The sequence below is a fragment of the Sander lucioperca genome, chromosome 10, assembly GCF_008315115.2.
Source record: "Sander lucioperca isolate FBNREF2018 chromosome 10, SLUC_FBN_1.2, whole genome shotgun sequence".
Lineage (NCBI taxonomy): Eukaryota > Metazoa > Chordata > Actinopteri > Perciformes > Percidae > Sander > Sander lucioperca.
Window position 1 is genome coordinate 4,774,568 of NC_050182.1, and position 27,156 is coordinate 4,801,723.

Below are 27,156 nucleotides of genomic sequence, written 5' to 3' on the forward strand. Positions count from 1 at the left end.
ATGCCAGTAATGTATCCATAATGATGAAGACTTTATGCAGTGCTCTGCCTACTGTAAACATCACATGACCTGAGACTTTGCCCTCTTAACATTTTTGACTACAATAACCTACTGTACTAGGGAAGTTGTGACAGCATGAGTGACCCAGCTGCTTTATAGGAAAGAATGAACTTCATCTCTCTGTTAATGTTTAGCTGATTTATAGGAAAGAATGAACTTCATCTCTCTGTTGATGTTTAGCTGATTTATAGGAAAGAATGAACTTCATCTCTCTGTTAATGTTTAGCTGATTTATAGGAAAGAATGAACTTCATCTCTCTGTTGATGTTTCCTCTCCCTATGAAGGCGGAACTTGAAGACACTTGATGTGGATGTAAAGTCGCCACCAGGTATTTATTTTCCTGATTGTTTTGAGTGAAATCTTAGTGAATAGTTATTTATGAACATTGTTAAACGAGAAGACAACCGAGATCTGTAAAACTAAAGAGCAGCAGAGGAAGGTGACTCTTAGGTTCTATTTCGAGGTACTTCCACTTTCTATTTTACTATATTTTGAAGGGAAATGTTCAGGTTTTTCAAGTTTATTTAATTTATATAGCACTTTAAAAGCAAACATGCTAGATATACATATATAGATGTGGGGAAAATATATCAAGAGTTAAAAACAGAAAAAAGAAAAACAGGTTAAACAAACCAGAGAATTGTATGTTGCACTCCATGTTATACATTTAGTTTCCCTAGATTATTTTTTGCTTTTCAACTAATAGATTAATCTGTAGTTGTTTTTTAAAAACTTTTTCTGAAGTAAAAGCTTTGAATAATTCCTTTTAATTTAGATTTTTGTATGCAATGTCACAAACCTTTGATAGATTTCTCAATGGAATTGTTTGGAGATGATTGATCACGAGTGTAATATAGACCTTGTAATTAGGATTCGATTAGTCCAGCTAACCGCATGTTGGGTGTGTTTGTGCGAAGGTGTACTTTCTACCATGAAGTCTGAGGAGGAAGACGAGGGCGTCCCGCCCTCCAGCGCCGCTCTGTCTGAGGAACATGGCAGCCAGATCCAACCTGAGAGGTAAGATGAAGATCTCCAACGGTCCAAAAAGCCTCAGTTCTGTGATGAAGAAGAGGATGTTACTCATTTAAATCGGTTTCTTGGATTCAAAGCATTTAGCTTCTAGTCAAACACTTAATTACATTTTGAGTGGTTTTCTTTGTCGAATTTGATTTGCTATGTGTGGCGACTTGTAACACAGACCACCAACTTTTTTGAGGTTTTTGTCAATGCTCCGTTTCTTTCAGGGCGAAGCAGGAACGAGCAGATTCTCCTGAACCAACCTGTGTGTCCATGAAGAGCGACATGTCCATGGGGTTCCCTATGAATTTCAGACTGCAAGATCCAATTTCTAAGTAAGTCAAAAGAAAAATTTTTGGCATTTTTTTTTTCTTCTTCTTAAAGGAGAACTTCAACACGTAGCTCTATTATTTGTAAATTTGGAGTGCTGTCAGTAGCGAGAAAAACGAAAGCAATTTATGCTGCCTACACCGTGTTATCCTCCTGCTAGCGTTAGCACCCAGGAGGCTGAAACAGGGCAAATTTTAAACGTGCTTTTAGCCTCTTAACATGTTCAAGATGTCATTACAAGTGCCTACCCATGTGAAGTGATTCCTTCCGAGTGAACACAGTGAATCTGACTGCAGTAGATGTGAAAGAAATGCATAAAAGTTGTGCTAATTCATACCTCTGTTTAGTTCTGGTGAGCGCGAGCCCGTGTAAAATGATAGAAGTTAAGGTCCCGTCGGGTTCAGACAAAGATCTTCAGCTCTACACCTAAGCTTCCCTGATTGTCATCCTCTTCAAAATGCTGGTTAATCGAGAGCAAGAAAGAGATTGTCCGAGTATAACCATTGAGCTCCAAAATGACACTGTCATGTCCCAAATTGTCAGTTTCCTTCACAATTCTCTGAATCAGTATCAGCGAAAAAGATAGCAATGTTTTCCTCATTACCATTTACTTCCACAAACAAAAACTGACTTTGAAAAAGAAACTAAATAAGATAAGAATATTCTTTTTCATCCAACAAGGTTGTTTTCATCCTTAAAGTTTCTGCTGCTTGATTTTAATGTTCCTTGTTCCTCTGAGTTGGTGCTAGCTGTACTTTCAAAGCAGCAAGCCCACCAGATAATGATAATTTAAAATGGCCCCTTTAGCCAATGAGGAAGTGAGAATTTAGTCTTCCTGATTGATCAAACCAACTTCCTTTTCAACTATACTCTCTCACACACACTTCTATACTGTCTCACACACACAACTATACAATCACTCACACACAACTGTACTTTCTCTCTCACAAACCCAATTATATGCTCTCTCACACACTACTATACTCTCTCACATACACTACTATACTCTCTCACATACAATGCTATACTCTCACACACACACACACTATAATACTCTCTCACACACTACTATACTCTCTCACATACACAACTATACTCTCTCACACACTACTATACTCTCTCACATACAATGCTATACTCTCACACACACACTATAATACTCTCTCACATACACGACTATACCCTCTCATACATACATGTAAAAGGATTATAGGATAGTGGATAGTGTGTGTAAGACAGAAGTATGAATTATTTCCTATACGGCCTCTCATAATTTTGGCTTGTGATGTCGGAGTTCGCGCTGTTGTCTCCTTTGTTTGACATCAGATTGTGTCACCTTTGTTTACATGAGGCGACTCTCTGCAATGGCAGACGTAGCTAAGATATTACTGCTGATAACTGTGCTAACAGGGCTTGTTACATATATATAGATACATGCATACAGTTTATTCACTCCCATTATATTGCGGAACAGAGGTGTCAGAATGCAATACTCCGCAGGTCACCGCGTATGACTACGTTCCCACGACACTGGTTTCGGACGAGACGGACGAGACCCGGTCGCACCTCTACGGGAACTTCAGGCTTCTGATTGGCCAACATGGCTTAACAGTTAGGGTCATATTGCCACCTGTTGGTTTGGCATGCTCTTGAGGAAAAACTGTTTATAAAAATACCCGACCACGTGTGGACTAGGCCTTAATCATGAATGTCTGAAGAGCAGTGCTTTATTGGCTACTCACCAACTTTAGGACCATTTTCAAAAAAGTCACTTAACGGAGAAGGTGTTTGTACTAAGAAGAGTTGGAGAGAGGAGTCTCAGGTTCTCAGACCAGGGATGTTCAGATGTTCGAAGGTTAATGCAGGAGCAATGATGGCAAAAGCATGATCACCTTGAGATGAGAACTGACCACCTGGGAGAGGGGGAATGTCATGCAGCAAAGGGCCGCAGGTCGGAGTCGAACCCGCGGCCGTTGCTTCGACGAGTAAACCTCTATATATGGGCGCCCGCTCTACCAGGTGAGCTAACCAGGCGCCCGAATTAGTGCACATTTTTACATTTATTTTAATCTGCATTTTCTGAAACAGAAATGTTTTTACTGTCTGACTGAAATTTGGTTTGCTTTGTGAGGTAAGTTATAACACATCTTTCTTTACAGTCATTGAGATTCTAATACTTCCACCTGTCTTTTGTCAATGCTCCGTTTCTTTCAGGGCGGAGCAGGAACGAGCAGATTCTCCTGAACCAACCTGTGTGTCCATGAAGAGTGACATGTCCATGGGTTTCCCTATGAATTTTAGACTGCAAGATCCAATTTCTAAGTAAGTCAACAGAACGTTTTGAGCACAAATCCTCTAAGAAGGTGTATAACTATATTATATAACTTAACTGTAACATGCATTGTTGATTTAAATGCGTCTGCTTAGTCTTTTAATAATCACAGCTCTATCTCATCAGGTAACTTTGTTTCTGTAGATAAAGTTTCTTTCTTCTTCGTCCTCAAAAGTACCATCTGGATCTAAGGCCAGGTTCTCACTCAACCTCTTCATTATTTTTCATTTTAATCTATACTTTCTATCTTCTTATTTTCCTTTGAACTCATCTCAGTACTAATCCCTCAGATATGAGAATCATATTAATCTTTACATTTCACTCTTTGAAAGAAAGCAAATGCACGTTTCTCACATAACTACATAAAATCCAATCTCTAATCAAATGTTTGCTTTTGCCAAAGTTGCAAGATAGCAAGAAAGCAAAGTCTTTCCTTCACAAGCTCTGTGTTCAAGGCACTGGCGTATGTTTCTACATACATTGTTCAACGTTCAGTTTCACATAAAAATTTACTATTGAATCATGTTTTAACCTGTGCTGTATTAACACCTCCCTCATGAGTGATGTAGCCTATTTCATCTTTTTATTACTGCTTGTTACTGCTTTGCATGGTTGAACGGTGCAAGAAGATGGCTCGGGTCTGTGTTGCTTGGCTGTGTTCTGATGCTTGCATGGCTTCTTATACTGAATGGGGATACTGTTGATGTGTAACTGTGCTAATGTCTTGCTGCTTCCTGTAGCTCTGCATGGCTTAGTGAGAAAGCTTAGTTGTTGCTCTAGCTGTCTGTATGATGTCTTGTTGACTTCTGTCTGTATAGTTTAACCTGTACTAATGTCTTGCTGTTTCCTGTTGCTCTGGTCTAAAATCATCTGGCCAAAGGACTACGGTTGAAAATTAGCCGGCTGGCGAACACTGGCACATTTACAGAAATGTTAATTAATATGTGTTGTCCTTAATAAAGAATAAGAATAAGAATGTTTTCTCCACAGAGTTCAACAGGAGACGTCAGAAATTGGTCATCGAACAGACCTGGACTCCATATTTATGGTGTGTACTGTATACGCCCACCTTTGACTTGTATTTAACACATGTAGAAACAGAGAACAAGACATTGTGGTTTGCCTAGCAGTTGGTTTACACATTAAAACTACCTAATGACAAACAGGACCTAGATCCAGTCACCGCTGCACACTTTTCTATCCCTGACCAAGAAGGCCCCTTTGTACTTTGTACAAGTTAGTGAGAGGAAATAGAGGTTCTGTTAGCAAGGATCCATTAGTATCCATTAGCTAGTTAGCAAGTTAAGCAAGATGCCTTGATCGTGACCCCTTGGGTAGGGACCTTCCTAGTCTCGCATTGCCAGACCTTCCTCCATAGCACTGCAGAGGAGGGTCTGGCTAGTCCACACAGCATTCTGGGATGGGAGAAAAACGTGCTCTGCTTTATTGGCATTTCTTTAAACCAATCACAATCGCCTTGGGCGGCGCTAAGCGCTGGACGGAGCAACAGTACCGCTGCAAAATAGCCTCAGGAAGGAACTTGTTTTGGTGTACATTAAAAAGTTGTTTTGGTCCTGCAACAGAAAACTCAGATTGGACAGATAGTTTAGCTAGCTGTCTGAATTTACCCTGCAGAGATCTGAGGAGCAGCTAACCATAGTCCTCATAAATTCACCAGAGTTTAGAACGCCAACACAAAAAAGCGGAAGGTAACGGATATCCGGCCAAAAAGAGGGACATCCGGTAAAGTTTTCGGCGGCAACAGAGCAATCTGGGAAGTGGAACGTTGTGTATATAGATTAGGACCTTCCTCACCTCCTGTTGGACAGTTAAATCGCTAGCAAGGGTTCTGAAAGAGTCCGGTTAGAAAGGTTAAGTACAGTTTTTGAGCTGAGGGGTAAATAACTTTTGGTGAGACAGAAACATATTTTTCAAAATGTCATAGTGTTAAATGTGGGCTATTATACTTTGACAGATGGTGTTGATGGTGTGTTGTATGATGTTAGAATCAGAGTTAAGTTTACAAATATAAGTTAAATTATTATTGTTTAATTCCAGCTTCTTGAGGAGAACATTGTTGTCTTTGTGAAGAACGAACTAAAGAAGATTCAGAGGGTTCTGAGTCCAGATTACCTAGAAATCTTAGAGAGCCAAGGTGAGGACGAGGAGGTGGTTGATGAGGAAGAGCAGAGGAGGAGCAGCAGAGAGGCATTTGTCAAGATCACACTGCACTTCCTAAGGAGAATGAAGCAGGAGGAGCTGGCTGACTCTCTGCAGAACAGTAAGAGACTTTTAATAAATGTTTAAAGCGTAGATTTACGCGTCTAAAGTTTTCATACACTATGCAACATCTGCATCAGATCTGTACATTCTTTTTGGCTGCATACACTGTCTAAAGCTGTTTGTCTAGCTGAAAATTAGGATAGAGATGTTGGTCGGGGATTACATCAAGAGCCCATGTTTTCCCTTAGACAATGTCCCGAGTATCTCCAACACTTGGAAGGGCATAACGCTCCTCATTAAATCACTGTAAGCAATTCTGTCTTCCTGTAAACCTTTCATTATTTTTAAAGACTCAATTAAACTCGGAGGGGTATACATCAGGGTTTACGGTAGACTTTTTTCGTCCGAAGTCCTACTTCCAGATGTGTTTTAAATAACAATTTATTAGCCTACATTTATACAAAAACACAAGAGCTATGATCCAAGTTCCAGGTAAAACAATCTAAAATCTCAGTAAACAGCAACATAAGAACAGTCTTCATTACTGCAAATAACAATAAAATCAGAACTGAAATTTCACTGTTAGCACTAGTTTGACATTAGAGATGACACCGTGCTAAGCTCCAGTTCTGGCATGACACCTGTGCCACTCCCCGCCAGCATTCCCCCTTCGCCCGGACCTAAAAACCTCCTCCTCCCAATCAGTCCAAAGCTCCTGTGCTAGCCAACACATTCTCACTCCCAAGTACTGACGCTTGGTCAGGACCCTTTGGAGTCACTTTTTAATGCTCTGGGTCGGGACCCCTTGGTGTCACCTTCAATGTGCAGGGCAAAACCACTTAGGGTTGGCAAAAGATTGTGGGTGGTGCTTAAAATTACATTTAAGTCACATGGGACAAGAACGGGACACAAACCCAAGTCTCCTGGGTGAAAGTCCTGTGGTGTTTTTCCCATCCACCACCCCAACCTGCCTTCTTAAGTGAATTTTCAGGCTTTCACACTACTCCCTACCAATGTCACTCTGCCCGGTGCGTCCAATACAGATGGTAAAGGGTGCCTTGTGCATTGGTATCTGACACTGAGGGTATCTGACAAGCCTCAGTACGTGACTAGTTGGGAGTGACGGCTTGTGCTAGTTGCAGGGCTGCAGTCAAGACCAACTCAATCGAGTCCAAGTCAAGACCAAGCCCAAAGGCAGTGAAGACCAAGACAAGACCGAGTCCAGAGCAAATCGAGTCCTGTTCATAATAGACAATAGTGTCTTTCCTGTGCTAATATAGTGATTAAGTAATTGGGATGGATCTATAAAAAAGAATGATCTATCTTATAACATCAAACTAATCAAGACATAGAATTTGCATAGAATTTAGGCCACGTTCTGTACAACTGATCCCAAATCAGCAACCAGGGACAACTTGACCAGTTCTGAAAAGCTGAGTCCAAGACAGTACTGTGTCCAACAAAGCATGAGACCAAGACAAGTTCCAGACTTATAATAAGTGGACCTGATTTTGGACTCGTTACTACTGCCCTGGCTAGCGCTCTAAACACAAACACTCTACCGGTGTTCAAAGCTCCCAGTCCTAGCAGCACGGCCGAGTTAAAGACCTTACTGCACGAGAGCTTGATATTGCAAGTATTGTATCAGAATCTTGAAATAGACCTGTTCTATCTAATGTAATCCAATGCATTATTTGTCATATTTCCTTGTAGAATGTCTTGCTGCAGTGTGCCGACGTAAACTCAAATCGAATCAGAAGAAGAGGTTCCAGTGTGTGTTTGAGGGGATTGCTAAAGAAGGAAACCCATCCTTTCTGAATCAGATGTTCACAGAGCTGTACATCAACGAGGGAGAGACTGCAAAGGTCAATGATGAACATGAGTTCAGACAGATTGAAACAACATTCAGGAAACCAGACAGACCAGAAACAACAATCAGATGTGAAGACATCTTTAAACTTTCACTTGGAAGACATGACCTGATCAGAACAGTAATGACAAAGGGAGTGGCTGGCATCGGGAAAACAGTCTTAACACAGAAGTTCACTCTGGACTGGGCTGAAGACAAAGCCAACCAGGACATAGTGTTCACATTTCCATTCACTTTCAGAGAGCTGAATTTGATGATAGAGAAGAAGTACAGCTTGGTGGAACTTGTTCATTACTTCTTTAGCGAAACCAAAGAAGCAGGAATCTGCAGGTTTGAAGAGTTTCCGGTTGTCTTCATCTTTGACGGTCTAGATGAGTGCCGACTTCCTCTGGACTTCCACAACACTGAGATTCTGACTGATGTTACAGAGTCCACCTCAGTGGATGTGCTGCTGACAAACCTCATCAGGGGGAAACTGCTTCCCTCTGCTCGCCTCTGGATAACCACTCGACCCGCAGCAGCCAATCAGATCCCTTCAGAGTATGTTGACATGGTGACAGAAGTCAGAGGGTTCACTGACCCACAGAAGGAGGTGTACTTCAGGAAGAGATTCAGAGAAGAGGAGCAGGCCAGCAGAATCATCCACCACATCAAGAAATCACGAAGTCTCCACATCATGTGCCACATCCCAGTCTTCTGCTGGATCACTGCTACAGTTCTGGAGAAGGTGTTGAAAACCAGAGAGGGAGGAGAGCTGCCCAAGACCCTGACGGAGCTGTACATCCACTTCCTGGTGGTGCAGTCCAAACTGAAGAACATCAAGTATGATGGAGGAACTGAGACAGATCCACATTGGACTCCAGAGAGCAGGAAGATGATTGTGTCTCTGGGAAAACTGGCTTTTGAGCAGCTGCAAAAAGGCAACCTAATCTTCTATGAAGCCGACCTTACAGAGTGTGGCATTGATATCACAGCAGCCTCTGTGTACTCAGGAGTGTTCACACAGATCTTTAAAGAGGAAGGAGGACTGTACCAGGAGAAGGTGTACTGTTTTGTACATCTGAGCGTTCAAGAGTTTCTGGCTGCTCTTCATGTACATCTGACATTCTTTAACTCTGGTGTCAACCTGCTGTCAGAAGAAAAATCAACTTACCTGTGGTCTAAATGGTTCAGAATCCGACATGAAGTCCTCTACGAAAGTGCTGTTGACAAGGCCTTACAGTGTCCAAATGGATACCTGGACCTGTTCCTTCGCTTCCTCATGGGTCTTTCACTGTCAACCAATCAGTCTCTCCTACGAGGCCTGGTGACACAGACAGGATCCAGCTCACAGACCAATTCGGAAACAGTCCAATACATCAAAAAGAAGATCAGTGAGAATCTGTCTCCAGAGAGAATCATCAATCTATTCCACTGTCTGAATGAACTGAACGATCATTCTCTAGTGGAGAAGATCCAACAATGCCTGAGTTCAGGAAGTCTGTCCACATGCACACTTGGTTCTGCTCAGTTATCAGCTCTGGGCTTCATCTTGCTGTCTTCTGAAAAAAATCTGGACGTGTTTGACCTGAAGAAATACTCTGCTTCAGAGGATGCTCTTCTGAGGCTGCTGCCAGTGGTGAAAGATTCCACTAAAGCTCTGTAGGTTAAAAACTAACTACATACATTTAGTTTAGTTTAGTTTATTTTTTTCGGCCATCTGTAACTCACAACAGTCAATGCCCTGATAACATTCAGAAAATAACATAGTTGTTTTTACTCCCACAAACAAAGCAAAAATGAATTGAATGAAACAAACAAAACAAAAAACAACACTAATACTATATATATATATATATATATTTCATGACCGAAAGAACGAGATCCAGGGTACAAGCTGCCGAAATGGGTTTCCTCAGGAGGGTGGCTGGCGTCTCCCTTAGAGATAGGGTGAGAAGCTCAGTCATCCGTGAGGAGCTCGGAGTAGAGCCGCTGCTCCTTCGCGTCGAAAGGAGCCAGTTGAGGTGGTTCGGGCATCTGGTAAGGATGCCCCCTGGGCGCCTCCCTAGGGAGGTTTTCCAGGCACGTCCAGCTGGGAGGAGGCCTCGGGGAAGACCCAGGATTAGGTGGAGGGATTATATCTCCAACCTGGCCTGGGAACGCCTCGGGATCCCCCAGTCGGAGCTGGTTAATGTGGCTCGGGAAAGGGAAGTTTGGGGTCCCCTGCTGGAGCTGCTACCCCCGCGACCCGTTACCGGATAAGCGGAAGAAGATGGATGGATGGATATATATATATATATATATATAGATTAAATGTATTAACATCAAAAAAGTCTTAGTTTCTTTTGTTGATAATTCTTCTTCAGGCTGAGTTGCTGCAATCTGTCCGAGAAAAGCTGTGAAGCTCTGTCATCAGTTCTGAGCTCCCAGTCCTCCCGTCTGGAAGAACTGGACCTGAGTCACAACAACCTCCAGGATTCAGGAGTGAAGTTGCTCTGCGATGGACTGAAAAGTCCACATTGTCGACTGGAAGTTCTCAGGTCAGGATTCATCAGTTTGTTTAACAGATGACCATAGTATTCACAGCAGATTTGTTGTAGGATATGTAATATATATTTCCACATAATAACTTGCTCTTCTAGTTCTTAGAAACGTTAATGGACTTTATTAAAACAAAAATTTGTATTTACACAAAAGAGTCATGATCAGAGTCGTTTGTGGTGAACACTACCTGCAGTTAGAGTAGAGTTTGAGGTTTAAGGGGAAGCAGGGACAAGCAGGCCCAGCAACATTAAACAAGTGTAAAAATATTGCAGTTAGTTAGAAAGAGTAAGTCAAATTGTGGTTTGGACTTGAAAAATGTGGCTTTTGGTGCTAACCCTTGTTTTTCACAAAACTCTTGTTTACAAAAGGTAATGGCAAAAGCAAGGATTTGATGGGGGCCTGGGCGTATGACCATCTGGTCTACATGTGTTTTGTGAATCTGGAGAAGGCCTATGACTGGGTCTCACTGGGATCTGGAGAAGGCGTAAGACCGGGTACTGCTTAAAATACTGTGGGTGGTGCTGCGGGAGTATGGGGTGAGGGGTCCTTTCGTACCAATCCCTGTTCGTCCAAAGCGAGTGCTCTGTTCGAGTTCTCTGCAGTAAGTCAGACTCATTTCAGGTGAGGATTGCCTTGTCAATCCTGTTTGTAATATTCATAGACAGGATATCAAGGCGTAGTGGTGGTGAGGAGGGGAGCGGTTCGGTGGGCTGGTGATCTCATTGCTGCTTTTTGCAGATGATGTGGTCCTGATGGCATTATTGGTCCGTGACCTTCAGCACTCACTGGATCGATTCGCAGCCGAGTGTAAAGCGGCTGGGATGAGGATTAGCACCCCAAATCTGAGGTCATGGTTCTCAGTAGGAAACTAATAGAGTGCCTACTCCAGGTAGGGAATACGTCCTTACCTCAAATAAAGGAGTTTAAGTACCTCTGGGTTCTTCGTGAATGAGGGAACAATTAAGCAGGAGATTGGCTGCAGAATCGGAGCAGCGGGGACGGTATTGCTTTTGCTTTACCCCATCGAGCCGTGAGGCAAAGCTCTTGATCTACCAGTCAATTTTTTATTCCTACGCTCACCTATGGCCATGGAGGCTGGATCATGACTGAAAGAATTAGATCCCAGATACAAGCAGCTGAAATGGTGTTTTCTCTTGGCTGGCGTTTCCCTTAGAGATAGGGTGAGAAGCTCATTCATGCTGCCCCCGCGCCCCGAATCCGGATAACCCTATGACGATGGATCGATGGAATTACAAAAGCACTTCCCATAAAAAGCAGGATTTAATTCTGTGTGTTTGTGTGTATAGACTGTCAGGCTGTCTGATAACGAAGAAAGGCTGTGCTTCTCTGGCCGCTGCTCTGAGATCCAACCCCTCCCATCTGAAAGAGCTGGACTTGAGCTACAATCATCCAGGACACTCTGGAGTGAAGCTGCTTTCTGATGGACTGGAGGATCCAAGCTGGAGACTGGAAACTCTCAGGTATGGTGAGACAAGGGTGGTAGGTTGAGTTTGTTTGAGTCAGGAAGAGGTCACAGGCACAGGCAGTGGTGGCCCAGGGGTTAAGGGCTTGGGACCGGGAGGTCGCCGGTTCAATCTCCAGACTGGCAGGATGAAATCTGGGAGGGGAAAGTGAAAGAGGAGCGCTTGTCCCTCCCTCATTACCACCACTGAGGTGCCCTTGAGCAAGGCCCTTAACCCAAACCGCTCCAGTGGAGCTGCTCAGCAGCCAGCAGATCAGACTGTGGTTGTACTGGGCAGCTTCCAGGTATGAATGTGTAACTGTGTGAATGTGACAGGTCGTCATTGCAAATGAAAAGTTGTTCTCAATCGACTTACCTGTATAAATAAAGGTTAAAAAAAAAAGAAAACTAGAACTGCAAGCAGTTATGACAGGGCCCAAGCCACCCACGCCAGTTGCCCTGATGAGCGTGCGAAAGTGGAACCCGAAGCCTGGCGGCGGGAAGGCAAACGTCGGTAAATATTGAGAGGCGCTAGTCGTTGCCGTTGCAAACGTAGCGGTTAACAGTTCACCTCCAGGCATTTACAGACCACCTTTAAGAATGCTCTACAATAAACAAACTTCTTAACCCCCCTGACCACAGGGGACAGCAGAGAGAAATGAGTGACCGAGAGGGTGGAGGGGGAGAGGCAGGTGTGGTGGTTGAAGGAGTAGGGGAGGTGATCAGGTTGTTGTAAATGGTGTCATAGGCAGCGATTTATGTTTTCCTCCGTGGGCGCTTCGTGGGAAATTAAGAATCAATGACACCAACATAACCAATCACACTATGACAGACGCTCCACTTAGCACTAAGGGTGCTCCGATCAGGATTTTTGGGGCCGATCACCGATTGCTGTGAGCAGTATCGACCGATGCCGATCACCGATCACCGGGTCTATTTGAAACCTTCTATTTATCATGTCATATATTTATCATATATTCATTTTAATATTCTTAACAACAATGCATAAGTATTAAAATTAACAGAAGATAATGTATTGTGAATTGTCAACGGTTTACTTTTATTGACAGGAAACGTTCAACATTCCACTTCCTCTGTTAGAAACACACCTTAAACAGCTTAGAGCTTAACATATAGCTAAAGCCTTGTTCGGAATAAATTACAAAAAAACAGTGTGTCTTTAGTGTGTTCTGAGCAGGGTGGGGCCACTTAAATTTTTTACCAGCCACTTTTTCCAGAATTCAAATTTATAAAAGAGAGTGCATTATCATATTTTGAATTGCTTTATTAAATTATGTTTTATTATTAATACATATTTTATTAATATAATGTATTTATTATGTGTCAGTAGCTTGTTGATCTTTACATTGTAAGTTAATTTCCTATCCTGGCCTGGGACACACATTCATACGGTTTGATAAAGGACTTATTGGACTTTAACTTATCATTGATTTTACAATAACGAGTGTAGCTCATGGATGTATTAAGTGTAGCTGTCCTCAATTTAGGTCATCCTGTACGTCTCATCTCCGGTTTTTCCTGCATCCACCGTGTGTGTGTGTGTGTGTGTGTGTGTGTGTGTGTGTGTGTGTGTGTGTGTGTGTGTGTCTCTCGTCAGTCGCGGGGTAGAACTGAGCAGCAGAGAGCCAACAGGATTAAAACGGCAGCAGCTTTCAAGCGACTTAAACATCGTTACAGTCTACATTGACGTTAAAATATAAACAGGTTGGCAGGACGGTCTGAAATGTTTTGCACGGTCTTTCGCTGTACGTTTTGTCAATGCGCCACTTGTTTGAAAAGTACCTTCTCTTTTTCTTTACTTCGCCCTCAACAGCTTGCACATCCATAGCTACTGCTGACTCCGCGGCGGGCCTCTTAACACCGGGGATATGTCGCCACATTTTTTAACAGATAATTTTCCTTTCGTCTGTACCTCAGCTCAGCTAGCTAGCTAGCTAGTTACACGGCGTCCCGGACTAACGCTGAAAACTAGCTACTCGACTATGCGTGGTCAAAGCCCCGGCTGTGAACGGTTTAATTTTCTGTACGTTTTTCACAATAAAAGTCCTCCGTTATTTTGGTATTTGAATGTTTTTATTATGAAGCAGCAAAATCCGGAAATGTTAGGGTTGTTATATTAGCAGTAACGTATCGCGATTCCTATAAGCATTGTGCATTGTTACTTAGCAACAGCATTCTTTGACAAAAACTGTCCAATCCATTACAAGGATACAAGGCTAATTTCCCACCCTGGTTCCGAGGCACTTTTTTTGACCAACTCGGGGAGATTGATCAGTCCAACTGCTTTTTCTGCCAACGGTCGGCCGTCTGGTTGGTGTGTAACCTACTCCAACAAACGCCAACAAACACAGTCGGCCGGCCCACACTGACCCAACTGTTGGTGTTTGTTGGCGTTTATTGGCGTTTATTGGCGTTTGTTGGAGCAGTGTGCAAGCTCCTTTAGCTGCGTATAGAACATTTTCTCACGAGTAGTGCGTCATCTGATCGGCCTATCCGGCCTTTATGGAGACCACCGATCAAACTATTTAAAGCCTTTATTGGCCGATAACAATCGGTTCCCGATCAATCGGAGCACCCTTACTTAGCACCAACTGCAATGTTTAATTGCACGGTGCCTATGAATGGTGTTGATTTTGGATTGAAAAAGTGAGAGAAAAGACTTGAATTTGTCCACTGTGAAGGTTGTAGAAACTTTGTCAGGTGGGTTAAGAAGTTTGTTTATTGTAAAAAACCAGGGGAGCACGCAAAAGTAAAAAAACAATTCCTAACGGTAGGAGGCAAACGTCAGTAAATATTGAGAAGTGTGAGCTGCAAGGTCTGTGGTACATTTCCATTGCAAATATGCCATTAACATAGATTGAGTAAAAGGGCCAAAACTCGTCTACGTTGATTATAGCGCCCCCTAATGGCCGATCTTCGCCAAGTTTGGTACAGAGCCTCAGAGCGGCATGCCGAACGAGCACCGCAAGTTTTGTGTTGATTGCATTTACTGTGGCGGAGATATTGCAATTGCAAATTTCCCATTTAAATGCATTGCGTTATTGGGCAAAACAAATAAACGTTGCTTATAGCGCCCCCTAAAGGCCGATCTTCACCAAATTTGTCAAGTTCATTGCTGATAACATTTAATTTGGCCGAGATATGATATGATACGTGTGTGGTAGCTAGCTAGGAAAATTTGTTTGGTCGTCAAATGCACATACTTTAACGTAGCAAAATTCCTTAAGTAACTTTTGGTCAGGTCCATCTGGAGATGCTACCTACCAGGTGTCGTGCTGATCCGTCGCACGGCCTAGGACGAGTTCGGAAAAGTTGGTTTTGCGCATTGTGCAATATTGCGGAAATAAATTTAAGCGGAAATGGGCGTGGCCTATATCATGTGATTCAGCTTGATTCAAGGAACATGTCAATGTAAGGTTTTCTAATGTGCGATGTGTAATGTGGGAGTTAAAGGCAAAACAACATAATTTTTGGTAGGTGTGGTCCATGACCATTTTCTATCTACCCTGTAAATTTAAAGTTGTTCACGTTAGTGTAAGAAGTAAATGACCCACTTTGACCCCTCAGTACCGCACTCAAGGGTTGGCCTCAGGAGTGGCCCTAGATGGTACCCAACAAATTATGTAAAAATCGGATGAGCGGTTCATGAGATATAAACTTTTTGTACTTGTAGCGTCCCCTAGTGACCAATTTTCATAAAACGCGTGATCGACCTCCAGAGGGTCACGACAAACAAGAATCTAAAGTTTGGCGTTGATAGCATTTATTTTGGCTGAGATATGGCAAAGTTGCTGTTTTCATAGTTAGCTACACAAATTTGTTTGTGCGTAATATGTGCAATTTTTATCCTATCAAAATTCATTTTATTAACTTTTTGTCAGGCACATCTGGAAATGCTACCTGCAAAATTACGTGCCAATCGGTTGCACGGTCTAGGAGGAGTTAGAAAAAGTAGGTTTTTGATAAATCGCGATTTTTCACGCATAAAAGGCTAGGCGGAAATGGACGTAGACTATATCACGTGATTCAGTTGGATCCAGGGAACGCGTGGATGTATGGTTTTTGAATGTCCGGTGAGCAGTGTGGGAGTTATAGGGCCAAACGCGTTTTTTCTGCTGTAGCGCCACCTAGTGGTAGCCTCGTGAGACCATCCTAAACTCGCAAGCTCCAGTTTCCCACTCGAAGATCAGTCTGGCATCTTGAGACAGACAAAATTTGGAGCCGTTTGCCAAACGACCGACCAATCAGCGTTGGTTTTGAGGCGGGTTTAGGTGTGACGCAACGAGAAGCGACTGTTCAGTCTAAACAGCATAGCAGCTTCCATGGATGAGATGAGCGTAGCTATCGCGCAAGTTTAATCGAATTAGAAAGTATTCCTTCATTGAAAGGCACTGGAGGTTTTTCTCGGAGGAAAAGATGTTGATTGCTCTTCTCCTGACTGGTTTCGGCAAGAGTTTGATATATCGTTGATGTGATTGGTTGATTTGGCCCGTCTATCACCAACATAGGTGGTGATAGACAGATGGTTTATCCAATCAGCTAACCAGTATTTTCGCCCCTTCCCAAAAGTTCTCCAACGGAAAGTTTCCAGATGGATATGCCGAGCAAATGCGAAGCAATCCATCTGGCGGAGTCAAGTTAACCTAGTGGTGGAAGTGGGTCAATTGTTGCGCCTGAGGTCCTTGCGGAGTTCCGGACCAGTCCTGAAAATGGCAACCCCCCACCATGTACGGTTTAGGCTGTAGTCGGAGTTTTAGGCGGAGAAGAATAATGGAGGAAATTAATCCTTACAAAAACAATAGGGTTCCACAGCCCTGCTGTGCGAACGGCGTAGCTCTTGCTACCGCCGATTCTTGCAGACTCGGGCTTGGACCCCTAAAAATCTGTAGAAAAACAATAGGGTTCCACAGCACTGCTTGGACCCCTAATTAAAGTTGTTTAGTTTAGTTATTAAGTGCTAATCTGACTTTGTCTTTTGCAACAGGGTGGAGCATGGTGGACCACAGTCAATGAAAGCTGGTCTGAGGAAGTGTAAGTGTGTTTCTTTTAATAATGAGAAGAGGTAGTGCACAATTTCTTCTGCTATTCTGAGTCTGTCTGAAACTGATACCAATACTCCTCTCACAGTTTTTAAAAAAAAAATATTTCACTGTCACTCCCCTTCTGTAAAAAACAGAAACACTGGGCCCCTCAAACCCCCAAAGCTATGTACCTGTATCCGTCTTTTCTGTATTTCTGAGATATTTCAGCAAACCATTTGTCACAAAGTGTTTGCATATAGTCTGGAATCAAAGCAGGCCAGTCTACACAGACAGCCCTCCTTGTGGCACAAGGAGGTGCTTTGAGCTAAATGCTAACATCACCATGCTAATATGCTCAAAGTGACAATGCTAATATTTTAACTGTTGTCTCCATCAGATGCACGTAAACTCACACTGGACCCAAATACAGCAAACAGAAAGCTCATACTGTCTGACAACAACAGGAAGGTGACAGCGAGGAGAGAAACACAGTCATATCCTGATGATCCACAGAGATTTGACTACTGGAAACAGCTGCTGTGTACCGTTGGTCTGACAGGTCGCTGTTACTGGGAGGTCGAGTGGGAAGGCCATGTTTATATAGCAGTGGCTTATAAAGGAATCAAAAGGAGAGGACAGAGTGACGACTGCTGTCTTGGAAGGAATGATCAGTCCTGGAGTCTCTGCTGCTCCAAAGATGGCTACTCAATCCATACTAACACGAGAGTGTCCATCGATATCCCCCCTTTGAGCAGAGTGGGAGTGTACCTAGACTGGCCTGCTGGCACTCTGTCCTTCTACAGAATCTCCTCAGATAAACTGACCCACATCCACACCTTTCGCACCACATTCACCGAGCCGGTCTACCCTGCCTTCAGGATTAGGATGTGTGAGTTAAACTCGTCAGTGTCTTTGTGTTAGATACAGTAAAACAAAGTCTCCTTTTCCTTTTCTGAGTGGGTTTTGGAGTTTAATGCGACAACCCCAGCCTCCTGACGACCTGCTGTGAATACAGTTTTTTGTCTATTGATGCATTGTTCTAGTAAGACTTATTTTGTAGCAGTGAATGCTAGGTAGCAGTTGATGCTTTATTGCAGTGGATGCAGATTTAAGAAGCTCTAGACTTTGAAGAACATTTGGTGTGCTCCAGGTCAAAATACTGGATCCTGAATACAGTATTTACCGGGTATTATTTCATAATTTATTTATTTATATTTTACTGTATGTTCAGGTAGTCATCGTTCACTGGTCAGTGTATTTCATGAATTAGATCATTGTAAGATGTAAACAATGTGAGCCAGGTTTAAGACCCACTGTTTGTTAGAGATGTTACCGAACTATGGATGACGTACTATAAGTTAACCTAACCAGTCTACATTGTTTGCTAGTTTATAATCTCATGTTGAAATTAAGTTTCATGGAACTTTTTTTCTGTACTATTTTTCATTTAACTTGTATGCTTGTAATCAAAACACTGATACAATAAACAATAAACTAAGAGGTGACTAGCTGTTAATGGGAAACAGACTTGAGAGATGTACATAAGCAAAGTGTTCTTGCAATATGAGGCACAAATGAGATTAGTACAAGTGATCTGACACAATATAAACTTCAAACATTGATAAGAAATAGCTCGGACACACAACAGCTTATTTTCAGTGTTTAATGTTCCTTTAATGTTTCTGTACTTTAAGAATGGAAATGTGTTAAGGGAAGATCATCATAAGCACATATGGTCCCAACTGCTCTAAACAGCTGTGGTACTAATTTCCCTTTTCAGCTCCTGTTTGATCCTCAGAGTAAGGCTGATTTTAAGAACTGAAAAGAGAAAGAAAAAAAATCATTGCATGTATTAACACATGAACATGTTAACATGCAGCACTGGAAAAAAATAGGTAAATGTGTTTATTTTTTTATAATATAACTGTGGAGAAGACTCCTAGAGTCCCTGATATGAACATTCACTGGCCTCTGTCAGTCATAATAATCACCTGTCAGTGACTACCAATCAGGTTGGAGCATTGTTGAGCTCGTTAACGCACAGCCAATTTGTGCAGTTGAAGATACAGTTTATTTGGAGTTCAAAGAAGCTGCTTGTTGCTGTTCTGCCTGCATGCAGCTATTTGTAAGTGCCAAGTCTTTCTATTAGTTATTGTATGTTTTATTATCTGTTTTTGGAAGGCAAATAATGTTTATTCCATTGCAAACATATACATTGCAAACTATTTCTTTTCAGAAGTTAGGTGAGACTATTGTACTAAAAATATTTATCTTTGTAGGTATACATGCAGGTAAATAGAATTTGGGCCATATGACAGTATTATTGAAAACATTTAGACTCACCTGCTTGAGAGAGAAGCTGGCGACTTGGCAGTCACACGGCAAATTCAGCAGATGAGCCTGGAAACGATCTGAGACAGGAAGCAAATTTAAAACCTGAACTTATTGAGTTTTACACAAAACGTACACAAGGTGTGTCACAATGTACAGTCGGGATTATTTCATCACACTAAAGATAGAAAATAGCGTGATGATGACACCCTGCTGCGTCTTGTTTGCTGTGTGAGTTACTGCTCTGCTGAGTCTGCTGCTTAATCGTTATGCTGCGTTCCAGACACAATCTTTAGCCTGTAAGTTACGACTTCAAGTCACGACTCACAACTTGGTAGCGTTCCAGGCAAAGTCACAACAAACCCTTCTAGCTAGCGTTAGCTAGCGGCTACCTAACATTGACGTTAGTTAAAGGGGAGTAAGTTACGGGTTTGACTGCCGTTCCAGAGCACTTTCACGGGTAGAAGGTTGTGAAAACACGGGTTACGGGTTGCTTGGAACGCAGTATTAGTGTAACCTGAAACACCTGAGACTTCCCAGGTTATTTAAGCCTGGCTGCAGTGCAGCGCTGATCTCTCTGCACACGTACACCGCTGACTATACTAACAACCACGCCCCACACCTTCATAATCATTTTAATTTGGTCTAATTTGATTTAATTTGCTTTAATAAGCCTAAAAGGCCAAAACCAATTGGGGGCTCGTCCGGGATATGTTTCTTACACAGCAGGGGTCGTCACAATAGTAAACTCATACAAGTTGAACAGATCTACTTGAAACTGTGTTTTAAAGTTTATCTTGGATAATACTTAATTGTGTTACTTCTTTGTGTGAAAACACTACACCCAGCCCTGTTTAAAAATAGTATGCAGTGGTTCTTTTACTTAAAAGCAACAATACTACAGTGTAAAAATACTGTTACAAGTAAAAGTCCTGCATTTAAAAATATAAACATATTGGCATCGAAATACATTTAAAGTAAAAAGTACTCCATTTGCAGCTTTCTCAAGCATGTCCAAACTTTTGACTGGTACTGTGTATTAGGCCTCTTTCATTGGATTATGATTATTGTAGATTAATGTAATATATACATTCATTTCATTCATTCAACCTTTATTTATACTCGAGAGATCATTGAAGGGCAGCCCTCGTTTACAATGACATTGAGTTACAAAGAAAGAAAACGACACAGAAAAGAAAGGAACACCATCCTAAGAGAGATAGATACACAGAAAGACACTAACACTTTCTGAAACCATTTGATAAACAGATGTAAAGCAATTACAAGTAGAAGTTTGGAAGTCCAAAATCCAATTTCTAAAATGTTCAAAAGGCACACGTGAGTTGATTTGAGTGAGTTGAGTGTTATGACATTCTATATATATATATATATATATATATATATATATATATTGCTCGGTAGCTTGTGAGTTTCCCCCCTGCAGATCAGTAAAGTGTTATTGATATAATACCATCATTTATTTATTTTGTATCATTGATCTGAATCTGCAAAGTAACTAAAGCTAGCAAATAAATGTAGTGGAGTAAAAGGTACAACATTTGCCTCTGAATTGTAGTGGAGTGGAAGTATAAAGTAGCAGAAAATGGGAAGTAAAATACAAGTGTCTCAAAATTGTACTCAAGTAGTATGTAGTGTGGAACTGTGACACAGTTACACTTGGTTTCCATTACCTCTGAGGATATGAAGTTTTGTCAGAATGGCCACAAACTCATCGTAGTCGATCCCATCTTTGGAGTTGTGCTCGTACCACAGAACTCTGAAGGTTTCATTGTCTAAATCGAAATCTGAAAGACGAAGACAACGAGATAAAAAGCAAATGAAACCAGGCTGATTGACCCACTGACTCAGTTATTGTCTTTTTTTTTAGAAGCTTTTAAGCTGAATTAAAGAAACAATGTATTACTTCGGCCGGACAGAATCTTTTTCATTTGGGTTTGCGTGACGGAGGGTGGGCTCCTCCTCTCGTAGCTCTCCACGTACTCTCTCCTGGTAGCAGCCACGTATTGCTCCAGTTTAAAGACCTCCACCACATCCAGGTCTCGAGTCTTGTCCGCCTGAGAGTGCTGGTTAATGAACTTAAATGGATTCAAGATGTATAGCTCAACACATTATTGCCTAATGGCTCCTATTACAGCCAAATGAAGAATACAAAAATCACATATTGCATCCAGGGCATTCAGAACCAGTTTGCTACCGTAGGTTGATACACACAAGTCAATATCTTAACTAAATGTGGCTGTAAATACTCAGCAGATTAACAGAACCAGCAGTTGCAATGGATACATCCATGAGAGTCAACAGGAGGCGGGCCGTCTTGAGACTCAGGGCTGTATTGGGAAAATAAATCTGTTCATGAGTTTAAAATGGACCGTTGATATGGCATTTTCAGGTTCATACTTGTATTTTGTGATTCTACTAGAACATGTTTACATGCTTTAATTTAAAAACACTTTATTTGTATCATACTGCCCATGGCTACTGCACCTGTATTCACCCTCTGTATCAGACGCTCTGTTGGAGCGCCTGTCTCTTTAAGCTCTAAAAGCCCAGTCTGCTCTGATTGGTCAGCGCATGTCCGCGAGTCTCTGAAATCTCCACTGCATTGTTGCCAACTTAGCTAGATTTAGCAACTTTTCAGACCCCCTTAGCGACTTTTTTTCACAATAGCGACTAGCGACAAATCTGGTGACTTTCTGTAGAAAAGTCGCCAGTATTGTCCAGCGAGCACGCAAGGTATTTCTCTCCTGTGGCCGCCAAAACAGTCACCTCTCTCTTCTGTTCTGTGACTGAGGAGCAGACAGCAGAGGAGCAGCCCCTCCCCTCTCTCCTCATGTGCAGCAGCACTGTGCACAGGGTGCGGGGGCCGGTGTAGGTAGGAGAGACAGCAGGACGCGAAGGGAGAAAGACGCCGCTGAGCTGGCCTGGCCCTGGCCTGGCCCTGGACAAGCCGGCCTTCTTTGAGAATTCTTTATCGATCTTTCTCCCTCCCTTTGTAGAATTTATTTCTTTACTTCAAATACAGGCTACCTAAGTAATAATTATAAGGTAAAATAAATTCCTGTATTGAATTTGTGATTATTTGGCTAAAGAGTTCTATTTCTTTCTATCTACCTTGCTGACACAATCACTAAGCTTTATGCAAATTATTGCGTAATTACGTCACAAATATGCAAATGAGCGTATGACTCTAGCGACTTTTAGCGACTTTTGGAGCTGGTGCTAGCTACTTTCATTGGAAAAGAGTTGGCCACACTGCTCCGCTGTTGTTTCACTCAGGAGCCTGAGACTGACTGCAACGGAGTAACGTTATATAGCAGGACCTTCTACCATGAAAAATCACCAATAAAGGCTTCTTAACCAAACACTCCACAGCTGGACATGTCCCGACAGTAATATGACTCTAAAAATTGGGGAGAAATTACCAACATTGGCCGCCAAGATTACAGCTATCTGGTGTTAGCGCCCAGCTACTGTAGTTAGCGGTGGACACTAATGGAATATAGCAGCACTTTATACCGTGAAAAATCACCAATAAAGGCTTCTAAACCAAATACTACATAACCAGTAATGTTTCAGGAGTAACGTGACCCGGAATTGGGGAGAATTTAACAACACTGGCCGCCAAGATTACATCTTTTATTTCCGGTAGCATGCAGCTACATGAGACAATGTTAACATCTCAGTAGCTTAAAAAACACGCCAGTCCTGCCTACCTGGAGCAGATGACCAATCATAGAAGGCCGGAGAAGGCTGGTTCGGTGTTACGTGACACCGAGCCGAGAGTAGAAAAAACTGTTGAAACCGGAGCGTTCAGAACAGTTGGAAATCTGAATATTTTAGCTCACAGGGATTTCTCTGAAATACGTTTACCTCATGGACCTTTTTCACAGCAGACATTTTGACTTGTCATAGTAAAAAAAGCTCAGCTGAAACTGATAACCTTAACGATGGCTCAATTCCATCAAGTGTCCCAGTGAGCTATTTCAGTAAGTCAGCATGCACAACACCAGGACCTCTCCTAAGTGGAATGCAGCCATCATCAATGGTTCTGAATACACCTGTGCTTTTCCTACTATGACATGTCAACATGTCTGCCTTGAAAAAGGTCTATTATTTGGAGTTTTGGCCACGTTTAACATCCAAACAACCATCCATTATAGATAAGACAGGAAATACAGAAAAGCATAATAGTTCCACATTAAAAAACTTCTCATTCAGATGATTATGTAGTTTTGTTAAAATGAGTGGAAAATAAACTGACATTTGCCACGAACAGAGTAGCCACCAGCGTTCAGCTTAGCAAGGACACCTTCAGCAATCAGCGTCTGTTGGAAACAAGGACAGATGTTAGATGATCTGCTTCACACAATTTAAATACTTTAGGGTGAAATACAGTAAGTGCAATGTATTCAGCTTTGTCACAAAACATTGTATGTGCTCCAAAACTAATATTCCTGCGGCTAGTCTTTAGCAATCTTTAGTCTTTAGCACAGAGGTTTTAGTGTCAATTAAAGGTACCATTTGGAGTTTACGACCACTAAGAGCAATGTTTTTACCAGAGGGGTTCCTGTGAAGTTTGTATCGTTCAAGCACACGATGAAATACACAATCCTGTAGCAGGTTTCACGCTTTTCTGCTGATCGACAATCAAAGCCAATCAAACTCTTACATTTTCCTTCAATGTAATGTGTAATTCATAGTGTTTGTGCAGTGTGTTTGCCATTTAAAAGTGCCCTGTGGAGTTTAAACAAACCAGCTTTCTGTTACCATTCAGTGCTGAGGTCTAACAAACGTGTTAAATGCATTTTCTTCCTCCAAAATACTTGCAAATTAGGTCTTTTTTTAAGTTTAAAAGCTGCATTGTTTACATCCTTGTTTACTTGCTAGCAGTCTTCTTAGTTGCCTTGGCTGCATGTCCTGGTGCATTATTGCTGCCTGTCGATCAGTAAAATAGTGTGAAACCTTTGGAATACAGGAAAATGTATTGCTTCCTATAGCGCTACTGGTGCTCAGGCCCCCAGGAAGTGGGCCGGGCTTTGAAAGCTTTGGAGCAAATTAAACATAGCAGCCAAACAGTGGAATTACAACTCCTGATCTGTCAGGTGATGTCCTCTTTTTCCTATAATCTTACTTGGCGAAAGAAAATTCTGTGAATTTGTGGATACATTTCTTTGAGTGTCACAACCCCCGCGAAATGACTATCAGAAGTAATAGCGTGGCAATGTACTGTACATTTAAAAAAAAATCTTCATCACTAACAAATATAAAATACAGATGTTATATTTTTGAAGTAGTTGTAAAGCTTTGAAGACACTTACATCAGGCCTTGTGTCTTCCTGTAAAAGAAAAGGAAAAAAGTCACGTAAAGATAGATAAGCACAGAGGAATCCAATAGAATATATGGTTCCCATTATCACACTGAACTCTTCTGATTCCTTTCTCATCAACAAGGTGTCCAGTACTTACTGATATACACATTTCCTCTGGGAATAAGTTGCACTGCAGCTCGTCCGGCCAGGAAAGGCCAAAGCTGTTCATCAGACCCTCGCATCCTTTTTTGGCCCTCTCGCAGAAGGACCTGCAGGGCCGCTGCACTTCCCCCGCCACACACTGGGGGGCGTACACCGTACAAACAAACAGCCGGATGTCCACTGAGCACATAGTCTGCACCATTGAGTTGAAAAAGGACATCTTCACCACCGCGTCCCTCTGGCTTGTGTGTCCCAGAAGATTAGGAGTGATGGTCTGGTTGTATGAGAGGCCCTGGCACATCGGTATGGTGATTGGCTCACAGAACCCCCCGCTGCTGCCCACACCGTACTGGAACAAGACAAAAGTGCACACTGTGGTTGCGTCCGAAATCGCAGACTCTGCACTACATACTCAACATGTAAACTATCGTTCAGCGTACTTTTGTGTAAATAAACAGTAGTGTGTGTATCTTTTCCATAGACAGTAAAAGAAATGGACACAGTGACGCCATAGACTTTGACGGAGACCAGTGAAGTATATTAGAAGCACTTTTCTGGGGATGGCTGAGCGTTACTGCGCAGCCTCCAACTGAGCTTGACGACGTAAATGTGACGTGAGCAACCCGTCTGAAAGTTGTAAGTCTTCTGGTAGCTGTGCCAAGAGAAATCTCAATCATTCCCAATCTTGCCACATACCGAAGTATTTCCAATCCATCAAAACGTTGCTGAAATATTTTGTTAGGATGCTTTCATGGACTCTCTATGGGCTTCTCCCTTTACTGTATGCCTCCATGTCCCCCCGATTGCCTGCGAGCTTCTCCTGACTATACGGTAATTTCTCTACTGTGCGACAGAAAGTCGTGTAATGACGCAATTGTTAGCTTATTTTTACAGAAATGGCTGCTACGGGGCCATAACATGAGATACAAGGTAATGGAGCCTTGTACACATTGTCGTGTTTCTTTAGAAATAAACAACAAACAAATAGAGTCTTTAAACGCTTCAGATGTAAAGTTATTCACTGTCAAAGTGACGCCAAAATGAATGGGAGTCAATGGAATGCTAGCCGAAGGTGATGGCTTGTTACCTCAGAATTTACCCATAGGAGGTACGCTTTCCGGATGCTCGCTTACCCCCTTGATCTTTTCAGACGCACTAAGCTGTAATTTACAACGTCACATCCTGATAGTCTTCTTGCCGTTGACGCGTGAAGGCGCGTAACCATGGTAACCCCTGCTGACCTCGGCTCTAGCGGCATCGCCAGATAACGCTTAAATTACTGAAAGAGGTGAAAAACTAGACCAACAGTTGTTTGAATATGTAGAAATGTAAATTAGAGCGTTACAGAGCTCCTTGGTTTCTGTCAGTTTGTCTGTTATGAACGTTGTCGTTGCCACCGCATTGCATTGTGGGATATTTATGCCGGCGCAGTGTCCAATATTGCATACTGTAATATGTTACCGGAAATAGTATGCAATTCACGTACTATTGGTTTCGTACTAAGGTTTCGGACATCCTAAAAAATCTCACATGTTGTTAGTGTGGAATTTCGGACGCAGCCTGTCACTTCGAGTCTGACTCCCTTTGGTCAGGCTTGTGTGGCCCTTTCTCATTTTTACTGTGGCTACAACTTTAGCAAAATGCCTTGGACCCTGGACTCGGATAGATTCATAGCAGTTTGTGTGTAGTAGGGCTGCACGACATGAGGAGGATATGCGATATATGATAACGTTGTTGAATATGGCGATAATGATATTACTTGAGATAAATAAACAGATATTAAAGTGTACTTAGTTATGCATTGCTGCTGCTGTCAGTATTCTGCTAGAATACGACAAATTGCTTGTTGAATTTACAAGTACAAGTGATGGGAAAATAATTTCCATCATTCTTTTACTGAACAAATTAAACAATGAATACAATAGAAAAGGCACCACTACAAAAAGAATGATAGTTACAGTTTAATGTGGAGTTTTGGCGATATGTCGCAGCTTTTTTGCGATGTTTGTTGCGCCAGTTCATATCGCGATTAAAATTAAAAAAAAAAATAAAAAATAGGGCTGGGCGATATAGAGAAAATCAAATATCATGATATTCTTGACTAAACACCTAGATGTCGATATTGCTGCGATATTGTAGGATTGACAATTGGTGCTTTAACAAAATATTATTTACACAATGAGATTTTTGATCAATAATCTCCAGAAATAATTCAATGACTTAGTGGGTAAAGGTAAATAATAGAACAGCTAGAATAGTCTGGTGAGTTCATAAAATGACATCACTTTACTGTAATGCAGCCTGTAAAACCAGGAAAAGACAACACTTACCATATTACGATATTCAAAATCTAAGACGATATCTAGTCTCATATTGTGATATCGATATAACATCGATATATTGCCCAGCCCTAAAAAACACAATATATTGTGCAGCCCTAGCGTGTAGCAGACAAGAGTTACAGTGTCTTTAT

At 42.0% G+C, this 27,156-nt stretch overlaps 2 protein-coding genes and 1 long non-coding RNA gene across 5 annotated transcripts in view; 2 read left to right on the forward strand and 1 right to left on the reverse strand.

Annotated features, from left to right (window-relative positions):
• The first annotated feature begins 284 nt into the window (after window positions 1-284).
• Window positions 285-18,011, forward strand: LOC116064060 (NLR family CARD domain-containing protein 3-like). The gene is made up of 11 exons (XM_031319113.2): window positions 285-389; window positions 979-1,078; window positions 1,300-1,413; window positions 3,623-3,730; window positions 4,731-4,788; window positions 5,799-6,021; window positions 7,677-9,474; window positions 10,179-10,352; window positions 11,664-11,837; window positions 16,824-16,870; window positions 17,258-18,011. Exons 2-11 carry the CDS (start codon window positions 993-995, stop codon window positions 17,779-17,781), a joined length of 3,306 nt encoding a protein of 1,101 aa, XP_031174973.2. The 5' UTR covers window positions 285-389; window positions 979-992; the 3' UTR covers window positions 17,782-18,011.
• Window positions 18,012-18,509: 498 nt separating this feature from the next.
• LOC116064082 overlaps window positions 18,510-27,156 on the reverse strand; it is a 15,098-nt gene continuing 6,451 nt past the window's right edge. For all 3 annotated transcript variants that reach the window (XM_036006384.1, XM_036006383.1, XM_031319135.2), the window contains 8 exons: window positions 24,679-25,032; window positions 24,531-24,548; window positions 23,474-23,537; window positions 21,496-21,539; window positions 21,116-21,266; window positions 20,883-20,996; window positions 19,204-19,271; window positions 18,510-18,678 (listed from right to left, as the gene is read on the reverse strand). In XM_036006384.1, the coding sequence (XP_035862277.1) occupies window positions 18,655-18,678; window positions 19,204-19,271; window positions 20,883-20,996; window positions 21,116-21,266; window positions 21,496-21,539; window positions 23,474-23,537; window positions 24,531-24,548; window positions 24,679-25,032 (837 nt within the window). In that variant the 3' untranslated portion in view covers window positions 18,510-18,654. The remainder of the gene's footprint in view (window positions 18,679-19,203; window positions 19,272-20,882; window positions 20,997-21,115; window positions 21,267-21,495; window positions 21,540-23,473; window positions 23,538-24,530; window positions 24,549-24,678; window positions 25,033-27,156) is intronic.
• LOC116064461 overlaps window positions 26,451-27,156 on the forward strand; it is a 17,184-nt gene continuing 16,478 nt past the window's right edge. The window contains exon 1 of the long non-coding RNA XR_004108533.1: window positions 26,451-26,469. This is a non-coding gene — a long non-coding RNA (uncharacterized LOC116064461). The remainder of the gene's footprint in view (window positions 26,470-27,156) is intronic.